Source organism: Protomyctophum bolini (genome assembly GCF_963924005.1).
Source record: "Protomyctophum bolini genome assembly, chromosome: 11".
Classification (NCBI taxonomy): Eukaryota; Metazoa; Chordata; class Actinopteri; order Myctophiformes; family Myctophidae; genus Protomyctophum; species Protomyctophum bolini.
Window position 1 is genome coordinate 18,959,575 of NC_137872.1, and position 12,373 is coordinate 18,971,947.

At 43.8% G+C, this 12,373-nt stretch overlaps 1 protein-coding gene across 1 annotated transcript; it reads right to left on the reverse strand.

Annotated features, from left to right (window-relative positions):
* Positions 1-3,677: 3,677 nt before the first annotated feature.
* Positions 3,678-10,931, reverse strand: LOC308323333 (ceramide synthase-like; the record flags this gene model as incomplete). Its single annotated transcript, XM_080775054.1, has 6 exons — positions 10,809-10,931; positions 9,742-9,825; positions 7,518-7,740; positions 6,780-6,875; positions 5,885-5,994; positions 3,678-3,927 (listed from the first exon to the last, which is right to left on the reverse strand). Exons 1-6 carry the CDS (start codon positions 10,925-10,927, stop codon positions 3,678-3,680), a joined length of 882 nt encoding a protein of 293 aa, XP_080631180.1. The 5' UTR covers positions 10,928-10,931.
* Between the last annotated feature and the right edge of the window lie 1,442 nt (positions 10,932-12,373).

The following is a 12,373-nucleotide window of genomic DNA, read 5'->3' on the forward strand; positions in this document are numbered from 1 at the left end:
GTGTCATTCCAGGAAGAAGGAACCAACGGTCACGTGCTGCTAAATGTAACCAATCGGTGTGTGCGGGTGTGTCTGAGCGTGTGTGTGTGTGTGTGTGTGTGTGTGTGTGTGTGTGTGTGTGTGTGTGTGTGTGTGTGTGTGTGTGTGTGTGTGTGTGTGTGTGTGTGTGTGTGTGTGTGTGTGCGCGCGCGCGCGCGCGCGTGCGAATATATTATCACTTTCTGTCTGTAAAAAAAAGCCTAGTGACAGTGTAGCTCGGCCGTAAGTGTGTTTATGCAAGTGTTTTAAACATTTTCACTTGACTGTGATTGATTAAAACAAAAAATATATAGGCCTACAATATATATATATATGTCTCATGTGATGTGTGGGACACACACTGCCATAAATCATAACGAAAACATGATGGCAAACATTGATTGGCCCCCGGGCCCCTAGGCTTTGACGTCAATGGACCACACTTTAATTATTGTTTACTTCATGACGTCTATGCGAACGCAAAACCAAACCAAATGTAGACCGTGTCCAAGGAACAAAACCATAAATTAAAACATTAAATTGAATGCATTTTGAACTTTAGAATGCGGTTCAAATTCAAATGCATGCAGAACAATGGTCAAGAAGTGAAAATGAATGATAAATATGATTCACAGTTTCACAGGACCTTTGACTGAGAGATGATTAAAAAAAGAGAACACAAAGACATTTGGATGATGCTCAAGTCTGATACATGTTTACTCCTGCATCCTACCTGGAATGTCACCCTTAATAGCCCTCGAACCCTAGCGTCCGTGTTCTGCATGGGCTAACATAATTTGGTGTAGAGGGAAATACAGTCTAGCGTACCTAGTCTAGAGCCCTGTGGTACCCCAGGCAACCAAATAGCTACCGGTATACAGTTAGGTGGTTAGAGCAGGCCAGAAAATGCATTTTGCCATTTGATGGCAAAAAAAGAAGAAAGGAACATTTTTACCCTGTATTGAACAGTCTGGAAGACAAATTGCCTTTTCTTTTCTGTACGAGCCAGGGCATGGTTTATTCATAAAGTGTCAAACTGAAGAGAGAAAAATAATCGCTTGCTACATTTCAAGAGAATCAGACAACCCTGTAAACATGCACAAAGCTATATAACAGATTTGTGAAAATCGGTAGCCTAGCTTTTAAATGCTTGTCAACTGTTTTCCTTCTCTTTCCTCCTGTGATGTGATGCCACAATTGTTCAGTATTTTAGCAGTTCTCAACCTTTTCTGGATTAAGGGCCCACTTGAGTCTTGAACGTCTCAAAAGCGTTCTCAGCCCACCCATCGTGACCACTGAACATGGCAACCATAAATTCACTGGTCAGATGAGATGGGTGGGCCGATCAATCGTGTTCAAGTCTTGGATCAAAGGAACTAAAGACAGTTACGTTCCTAGTATACAGTATATCGGTAATATGACAATGGAAACTCAGGTTTTAAACAGGTTTTAAAGAAAAAAAATCAGTTTTTTCATTTTTACATTCTTTTTTTATAGTTGCCAATTATTTGGAGGCCCACTTGCTATATACTTACAGCCCACCAGAGGGCCCCGGCTCAGAGGTTGGGAAGCACTGCAGCAGTATAATCTCTGATTTGCAGTGAATTTGTAGTGTTGCATAATGAACTCCACAGATATTAAGTTTGCACCACATCACCTTTCCAGTGTTGATGGCATTCCTAGTGCTTGAGTTTATGAACAGCAGGATATACATGTAGCACATAAAGCTTGAGATCTTTGGGTTAAAGAATATAGTCAGAGGATGATAGTTTTGTCTGATCCATTATAATTATAACTTTAATGTCACTAATGGCTTTGTACAAGTAGGACTACTCAAGGGCACTTTCGCTTTGCTTAGGCTTGTGGCACCGGGCAATTTACTTAGGTGTGTGCTGATGTTGCGCGCCGAAAACAGCCGATATACAAGCTCACAACATGGCGCGACGTGATGCACCGTGGGCTTGTAGAGTTGCTAATTTCTGTGTGCAGTGCAGGCAGCACACAAACACGTATAACTCTGGCTTTATAGTATCTGTTGCTCTTAGCATTAAAATTCTCTGTTTAGCAGTATCGTATTATAGCTGGGTATCCTAATTTGATACTATAATGTATCCGTTTTGCAATGTACTGTGTGAACTTTAGTTAAATTCTGCTGTCTTAGTCCAGGCACCATACTGAGTGGTAGAGTGCCTGACTGCAGTGCTTTCAGCAACACTATAAAGTAGCATCCAGTCCACTTCAACCTTTAACCACATGAACCCCAGCGTCCCTATTCTGGGCATGTCATAATAGCTGAACATTCCTTGAAAATAGATCAACAATCGGCAAAAATGGGTGAACATTTGGCAAAAATAGGCGAACATTCGATGAAAGTATGCGAACATTCAGCAAAAATAGTGGATCTACCAGCTCACGACATTGCATTGCATTGAGTTTGTAGATTGCCTATTGTTGCTATTTGACATACAACTAAGTATATAGGGTTTAAGTGGTTAATATTCATGTCTATATAGGTAACTGAGCAAGGTTGCATAAATTATTTACCATCATTTTCCTTCCTTTGTAAAGTACATGTGTAAAAAAGAAAAAAAAAAGAATCCAAGCACATTTTTTTTTTAAATTAACAAAATAAATAAAAGAAAACGACAACATCAGAATATAAAGGTGGGTGGGAGAAAACATAAACCAACTATACTTTTTAACACTTCTCTCGGAGAAGCTGAGCAAGTAAGTGGTCACAGCAACATTAGGCCTATGCCACAAATTGATTCACAATTAAACTTTAGTTAATCATTTCAAAATTAAACATTAAGTTCTGGGGGAAAACCTTTCACCGACATCGCTCTCCTAAGAGCGTCCCACCTGTTTAAATAAAAGCTAGTGAACTGTATTAATATCTCAAATTCAGATTCAGATTCACACACAACAACGCACACAAAGGTGCGCGCACACGCACACATGCACACGCACGCACGCATGCACGCGCACACATGCACACACACACACACACACACACACACACACACACACACACACACACACACACACCGTCACAAAGGACTTCTAAGGCTCTTATGATGTTCTTAATACATTAGTCCAACCCCTCCTCGTACTAAAGACAGTTTTTGTTTGTCTGTCTCTCTTAAAAGTGTCTGTCTCGCCCTCTGTCTTTGACTCTCTCTCCTTCATCTTCTACGTTCCCTCTCTTCCTATCTCACTTCTGTCTTTTCTGTGGACTAAGAAGGTCAGAGAGGCACGCCTGTGAGGAGAAGAGAGGCTCGCCTGTCCGCCAGTGTTTATCGGACAGGTCCAGTGCTTGAACTCAGCTCGTCGCCAGTGTATGGTGTTTATCGGACAGGTCCAGTGCTTGAACTCAGCTCGTCGCCAGTTCCTTCCATTTTGTTTCACCCCACAGACCAATGCCTAATATAGCCTATGCTCCATTGTGCAACAGCGTTGCAAACAGAAAATAGCAGATCTATAAGCTCTCAGCGCATCACAGATGCGACACAATGAGAGCTTATAAATCCTGCCTTATTCTGCACATGACAGTGTCACACTGTGAAGTATAAGCCTGGCTTTAAGCCTTCATTTGTCGGCCTATCCCTGAGGCCCCGCTCTCTCTCCCACCGCGCTCTCCCCTCTGTGCCGATTCCCCCTCAGTGCATGTCAGTCTCTCTTTCCGATCCCCCATGTGCGTTGTAGCCATTGGCCGCGGTCAGGTGGCAGTCCCCGCCGCCGGCGCCCTTGATGGAGGGCGGGGAGCGTGACGTTCTGGTGAAAAGACGGAAAGCTCCCCTGCAGATGAGGCCGAACCAGTAGAGCTGTAGAGCCATGAGGAAGGCAGAGCCCAGGTTGCACTGCCACGGCGCCACCAAGGGCACAGCATAGAAGGGAATGGAGGCGTACCTGCAAAAAAGAGCCAGAAGGGGGTGCTGTTGTTGCATGGAACCAAATGGACCCATAAGGTTCGATTTGTACACGCTCAGAGTTAAAGGTGCTGTAAGTAATAATTTTGTAAGTGACAGGGGTCTCCCAGCTGTCTCTACCTCTCTTTAATAAACAGAAAATACATTTTCACATCGGGATATCAACGTTGAAAAAGAAGAAAAAGGCTGCACACTCGTAGCCACGATGCTGGAAAAACCAACATTTCGTGTTGTAAGGTCTTCTTTAGGGAATATCAACGTTATGCAATCAATCGAGAGTACTCATACAGGATACAGGATAAACAAGAAGTGATGACACAAAAAATATTAGCAAAAAAAGTTGCAACTGATAAATTGTTTTTCTCTCCTGATTGGATGAAATGAGAATGTATTTTCTGTTTATTAAAGAGCTGGGTAGACAGGGTGACCCCTGTTAATGACTCTATAGCGAGGATTATTTACCGAATTTAATGAATTGAGTTTGTCTTAACCAGAAAAGGCCGCTCGTCGGCCAGCGCATTTTTCAACAAGACGAAAGGATGCGAGAGGATGCGTGGGCATCTTCACCGCAAGCTCTACTCCAACTGGTTCGCACTGGGCATCTTTGGCAGAGACACTGCGTGCGACTACAGCCTCTATGATATCATCACATAATTAACAACACTGGCTATAACATTGAAACAAATAGGACAAATATTTCCCTCTCCATGTCTATATGCTGTATACTCTCTCGCTGTGTGTGTGTGTGTGTGTGTGTGTGTGTGTGTGTGTGCGTGCGTGCGTGCGTGCGTGCGTGCGTGCGTGCGTGCGTGCGTGCGTGCGTGCGTGCGTGTGTGTGTGCGCGTGTGTGTGTGTGTGTGTGCGTGCGCGCTTGCGTGCATGCGTGTGCCATGTGAACCATAAAACAATATCTTAGCATTTAATTAGCCCTTCACTAAATCCCACCCCAAAAAGCGATTGTCCAATGCCAATCCAAATAGTTTACGGTTGCTATGCAGGTCAAGCTTTCTTCTCTGCATGCCTATTGGACAAGGATGGGTTGGGGGGGGGGGACTTAGTGAAGGGCTAATTGAGACATTCAATATTGCTTGATGTACAGTGTATGATGATACTTAATCAATAAATGCTAAAATGCTTTGTAAGCCTGTCCCACTCAGTAGGCCAGGGGTATTCAACTGGCAGCCCGCGGACCAAATGCGGCTTATGACATGAGAGCTTATGAAAGTTACAGTTATGATGTGTGCGGTATAAAGTGCTAGATTATCATAATGACAGAAATCCTAAATTATATTCTATCATATTGAAGGGCTTTTGGAGAGAAATTAGACAGACTCTGTGTGTGTGTGTGTGTGTGTGTGTGTGTGTGTGTGTGTGTGTGTGTGTGTGTGTGTGTGTGTGTGTGTGTGTGTGTGTGTGTGTGTGTGTGTGTGTGTGTGTGTGTGTGTGCGTGTGTTTGTATTTTCAGCTAGTGCTCGTTGACGCTCGTTCTGTCAAATAGGTCTATTCTAAGGTATAGCAAATACTTGTATAGACATATATCACCCTGTGCTCATACTGTGCACAAATGTATTAGCCTATACATAAATCTTTGTGTTTGAACACAAAATGCATTTGTAGAACCCAAAACATTTTGCGCTTCCCGCGCACGCTGTGCGGCCGTCCACACACAATCATTCTACAGTTGTGGCCCCCCGACCTAATGTAGTTGAAGGAGTCATGTTAAAAAAATAAAGATCAGTTGTTCGAGTCCGACGTCATCATGCGATGGAGTATAAATTAAGTAGGCCCATGTATATACCGTACATTTAAACTAGAGATTAACCTGACAGTGACAGAGGAGTGACAGATACACTACACACACACACACACACACACACACACACACACACACACACACACACACACACACAGTAGAGGGAGGGGGACAGAGGACATACCTGCCGTACGCGTAGTAGAGGTAAGGGAAAAGCAACACTCGGCAACTGAAGAAAGTGACCAGCATGACAGCACCGTTCACTTTATGAAGGAGAGTGTTCTGCTTCTTATACTGACCAGAGAGAGAGAGAGAGAGAGATATATGAAAACATGTGAGACATAATTCTTACTAATTTCTTTTAATTCTTGTTTTCGTTTCTTCATCGCACTGCTGGTCCCCTTGTAAGCTTGTATTATTTTGTATTGTTCTTATTGACATTTTAATGTATGTTTTTTAATGATCTCTCATACAAAAGAAAGGATTCTAAATAACTTGTTTTCTTTTGACATGTATTATTTCTATTTCATATTACAATGTGCTAATAAACAAAACTAAGAGGGAGAGTGAGAGCAATACATAGTACAGAATTGAGGAACAGAGCGAAAGAGAAAAAACAAAGACCAGTGGTGCTAAAAGTGAGGACCGCCACATTTTCAAGGGGTCCCCAGCTAGATTTGATCGTTTAGGAACCAAATGGACTCTTACAGGTCTGTAACTCTAATAATGTACAAATGGAACCAAACGGACCCGTAACAGTCCATTTGGTTCCATTTGTACACCATTATATACCGAACTGGGAGTGACTGAAATTATAACATTTGAGAAAGACTCCCAAAGACAACGCAGATTCTGAAATAATTTCACCATCTAAATAATACTCAACAAAATGTGAACAAGTAACCAACATACAGGCTCTGCCCTTTTTGGTACAGGCGAGACAGTTCTCCGCCTCGGAGAAGAGACTAGGACAGTGGTTTCCAAACGTTTTAGCTCACATTGCGACGCATTGTGAGATTGTAGATCTGCTTTTTTAAACTTCTTAAAAGTTTATTTGTTTGGTGGACACATGTGTTTACCTGGATCAGGACTTTGCCAAGACAGACGGACGGTGTGCTGAGTTCAGCCAGGAACAAGACGCCCTGGAAGTAGTCGCCTCTTCCCTGCCTCCAGAACTAAGAGGAGAAAGGGAAGGAAAGAGGGGCAGGGGGAAGTCAGACAGAGAGACAATGAGAGACAGACAGAGACAGAGAGAGAATGATAAAGGTTGAGAATCACTGACTTACAGACCCTTCAATGCACTTAAATGAACACTGATGATGTTTCTGTGTATGTGTAAACTATAGGCTCTATGCACACAGAATAACTTCCAGGCCCATTCCCTACTTCCTTTACAGGTGTTACCGAAGGCTCTGTTCCAATCTAGTCAAGGGCGCTGCTATTGTGCATGTGCTACACCAATGAATGGAACAGAGCCTGAATTAGTATCAATCGGGACGGTAACGGTTGTTTTGGCCAATAAAGTATAGTTTTTGACCGCGACAGAGCCGTGCTGTCTCAAGCAAACCTGAGCTACATGAGGCACCAACGAGCGAGATAAAGCGAGTGGGTTGCCATACCGAACGTTGCAAAGTCCGGTTGAGCCGACTCAGCTCTGTTCGAGTTACGTCCCAACAGCCACAGAATCATATTATTTTGGGGTGAGAGTTTGCCCCAACTCCCACTCAAAGTAGCTACTGACCAATCACAGCGTGTCCTTGCACAAGTGCACTGGCTAATCACAACCGGTATTTGTTTTGGGATGACGCCGTACTGACCACAGAGGCGGGGAAGCAGCCGGCCACCATGAAGACGTGATGCAGCACCATGAGCAGCTCGCGCCGCAGGTAGCCCGGCACGGCGGCACTCATGGAGCCGCCGCCGGCGTCCTCCCCGTGACCTTTGACCTGCAGCTTGTGCCAGTAGCACAGGAACATGGCGTAGATGTCGTAGGCGAAGTAGGGCGTGGCGAACAGGATGTAGCCGTTGGCCAGCCAGTGGCTGAGGAGGAGGAGGAGGAGAAGGAAGAGGAAGGGAGAAAAAGAGAAGGAAAAGTTTGACTTGCCGGTCATCTGCTCCTGTTTCCTGCCTTGTCGTCTCAGCAGCTGTGACCACCATTCAACTTTCAATGGACTCTAACTATTGAACAGAAGGATTGTTTTTACGAACGTGCAGCGAATGGCTCTCTTATTATCAATGGTTCGGTGTGCGATCGTAGTGAAGATGAATATTTTGTTACTACTTAAAAGGTAAGTAAATACAAAAAAGGCCTGGCACTGGGTGGTAATTTAGGTATTTAATCTGGAAATGTTAATACATTATAATTGCCCCAATGCCCTCTCTCTCTATATATATATATATATATATATATATATAATTTTTAAACATTTGTTTTAGAAATAGTTAATCTTTCACTCAATACGGATGATGTCATTTAAGCTTATGTGTGGTCCAGCCCTATGGAATGTATATAGAATCCATCTGCTTTTAATATTTAAGATATTCCTTTGCTCATATTAACAAAGTATTAGGAAGTATAATTATTTTATTAGCACATGCATTCCATAGGGCTGGACCACACGTGGACAAATTACGTCATCAATTTGCAATGGGAGCAGTCCCTATTGAGTGAAAGATGAAGGAATCCGCCGGGAGGTGTTGCGTTAGATGCTGACAAACCTGCGAATCAAATTTAGTGCCGGGTCCTCCAGCTAATTATTTTAACAATAAAACAACAAAATTATTTATATCCTTTAATACCTGTTTATTTTATTTTGTTGTTGTTTTTTAGTTTTAGTTTTTTTTGTGTGTGTTGTTGTTGTCTTGCTTTGTGATGGAACCGGGGAGGGTGGGGTATATGTAACACACACACACACACACACACACACACACACACACACACACACACACACTGCAGTACACAACATGCAGCACAAAATATGATTGATGCATTCCATAGGGTTCAGAATGTGACCAGGGCGTTCTTATACGGAGGCTGCAGTGATTTGTTAATCAAATGGTGCATGGCGGCTCCAGTCAGTCCTCTCCGCTTTGACTGGGAAATGAGGGTCCCAGCCGGCAGTACGCCCCACGCCAACCACCCCGCCCAACCTTGTTCGCCATGGGCCCATCAATCCTCCTTCGCTCACTCAGTCCATCTCTTACTGGTTTGGGACTTTGGTCATACAGTCCTGGACTCATTGCTTTGACAGATTAGAGTCCCCCCATCGCTCTCTGACCATCTTAGAGGCACTAAAATAGCCCTTGTCACTGCCGGCTAATTAGGCTGAGATTTGAATTAGATTAGGTGGGAGGAGACAATGTAAGCCACGAGAGGCTGCGATTTCAATTATGGGCGCACACTTGCATGTGGCCACATGCTGCGCAAAGTAAACAAACACAAAGATCTGCAGAGACACAGAGAGAGAGAGAGAGAGAGAGAGAGAGAGAGAGAGCAAAGAGAGATACTCTCCAGAGTCAGTGCACCTTTAAACAGCTTTTAAAAACACATTTGTATGTCAAGTGTTGTTCTTAATACTGTTTTTTCACTTGTCTTTGATGTTTTGTTATTTTATGTTTTGCTGTTTCTGATGCTCTTGATGTTTTGTTTTGTTATGTTTTGCTGTTTCTGATGCTCTTGATGTTTTGATGTTGTTCATGATTGTTGTTTTTAAGCTGTCTGTAAAGCACTTTGTAACTATATGTTTGAAAAGGTGCTACACAAATAAAATTCATTCATAGTGGCTCTCCCTGTCTAAGTAGCTCTGACATGTGTACATTACAAGCATTACCATTTGAGGAAATATAAATCATGATTTCTACTCCATTGTGTCAGTGTCAGGTGCCGAAACATATATACAATATACAATGCGATCAGCATTTTTTCTGTGCCCAACACTCCCGGGCTTAACAGTAAAGTGACAACAAGAAAACAGGTGAAAAGTAAAAACTCACCCTGTGGCCACTAGAGAAAAGAGTACAGGAACATTACGTCATACTTACTGGTCGTTCATGACGTTCTTACAGGAGGACATGATGATGCATCCTGCTGAGGAAGCCATCACAGCCTGGATGGACGACACCACTCTGACAACAAGGAAGAGATTGGCACCATCATACTGATGTCTGCCTCAGCAGCAGTGGCACGAAGCCAGGAGGTTCGGAGGCCTCAGGGCAGAACACAGGGGCGCCCCCTGGGCCTGCCAATTATTTACAGTGTCCAATTTCACAACATGCATTACTATTATTATGCTTTGTGTCGTCACTGTATGAACTGAAAGTACTGAAAGGACAGTAGCCTAAATGAAATCTTAATATAAAGCAAACATTTTCATGTCAACTAGGACCCCCAAAATGATATGCATTTGGCCAATGGTCATTTGATATGTATTTTGTATCTTTAAACCAGTTGAACACCAGCATTGAGGAACATTAGCCAAAAATAGCAGGTCCACAAGCTCTCACAACGTGTCACAACATGATTTCGATTTGGTGTAGACCGAGAAAAACGGTACACACATTTAAGTGGTTAAAACCTAAAAGAAGTACGGTTAAAGACTTCCTCATTTTTGTTGGGGTCCCCCAGGAATTCTAACCTGATGGTCAAGATGTATCCCCTGAGCAAGCAGGCAGGCTCTATTAACTCAATGGTCAGCACTGTCAGAAAAAAACCCATGACTTTTTGTTTGTATATAATTATTTTAAAGTACGAATGTAGTGTTTTTCCAATTAATAGGGGGCCCACTTCCAATATCATCACGGGCCCACAGGTTGAGAACCACTGGCATATAATGCATAGTTTGTATTCTCCATATCATTGGTTCTCAAAGTGGGGTCCCCAGAAAAAGTAGTTAATATAATTAGCATCACAATCATTTTAAACCAATGACCACCTTATCCATTTATATGTTAGCTTTTCAAAAAAAGCAGATCTACAAGCGATGCAAGCTTGCATATCTATCTTTGAAAAGATATTGTGTGTGTGTGTGTGTGTGTGTGTGTGTGTGTGTGTGTGTGTGTGTGTGTGTGTGTGTGTGTGTGTGTGTGTGTGTGTTAACTCATGGTCTTACCTTGCAGACACAGTGGCAGCATCTCCCTCGCTCCATCCCAACAAGCGCTTCAGGCTGTGCTTAGACAGCAAGAACAGACCAGGGAAGAAGACGGAACCGGCAGTCATAAGGGCCAACATGGTGACTGTGTGCGAGTGCGTGTGTGTGCGTGTGTGTGTATGTGTGGTGCTCAGGGTCTCACACACACAGAGTGACGTGCTGGGAGCATTGCATTATGTGACGACTAGCTGCCGTCTGAGCGGAGAGATCCCAGCTTGACCAAGAGGCTCAGATGGGCGTGGCATTCTGCCATGTGACACAGAGCCGTGGGGGGGACCAGAGCTGTTATCCACTCTGTGGGGGCGAGCACGATGTCCAGGTTTCTGAACACTGCAACAAAAACGGGCCCCCCCCCCTCCCGCTCAGTTCCAGGACGGCTTGAAGACAGGGTGTGAGGTCGCAACCGGAAGGTTGGTCAGGCTGGGGAAATCTGAGGGGAAGCAAGCAGGGGGGATTCAATAGGTAGTGTACACTTAAAAAGAAGAGGCAAGCACAAAAGAAACATGGAAAAATCACACCAAACATGTCAAATCAAAGCAAAATATATTCTATACAAATTGCCAACATGCTCCGACCAGTTAAGGTCTTCATCAGAGAACTAGAGAACTAGACTAACAAACGCAATCCCATTACATTGTGTCTGTTCAAGTGCAGGTACAAATCAACAGGTGATTGGTCAAAGTAGTGTACACTGCTTTGCTTGACAACTACACTTGAGTTAGTGCTCGAGCAAGGCACTTGAATCCCTAGTCTTTTTTTTTTTACGTTTGTTTTTTACTGTATTGAATGTGGGTTTTTTATTTTATCACCTTATTTTACCTTTATAAACTTTTACTTTCATGTATTATAGTGACACCAGCTCTCGATTTGATTGTAATGTGAGTGAGTGAATGAATGAATGTACCTCTGATTGTTAAAGCAGGGTGTGTAGAGCAACGACGAGACTGGCTTTCCCTTTTGTGCGGTTGGTTGGTTGGATGGGGGGGGGGGGGGGTGTTGGTTCCGTGGGAGTGGAACAGGGTTTTAGGTTACACTACATGTGCTGAGAATATGTTATGTACATAGAGGGATGCTGTGACAAGCCTCCTGCGTCAGATCTTTCCTGCACCAGGTGAGGCCACCTCGCTACCACCGGACACTAGAGGGAGAGAGGACAGAAACACACACCTGGTCAGTGTCCACAAACACATCCCGGGCAGAAATCTCTTATCTATTTTTTTGGTGATTTCTCGTAGACTAATGCCCTAGTCTAGTCAATCACACTACAGCGTCACACAAAAGTATCAAAAGTATCAGCTCTGGCCCGGACGGTTAGCTCAACCGTCTGGGCACCTATAGGCTGCCAAGCCAGCCGGATGGCGTGCTGCGGGTCCGACTCCCGAGCCTGACAGTGTCATGGACACTGGGCTCACTTACTTCCTGGACTACATGTTGTCTCAGTAAAACAGCCCTCCCCCTATTCACAAGGAGGAGTGCACCAAAGCATTATGGGAATTGTAGTCCAGGAAAGAAGTGAGCCCAGTGTC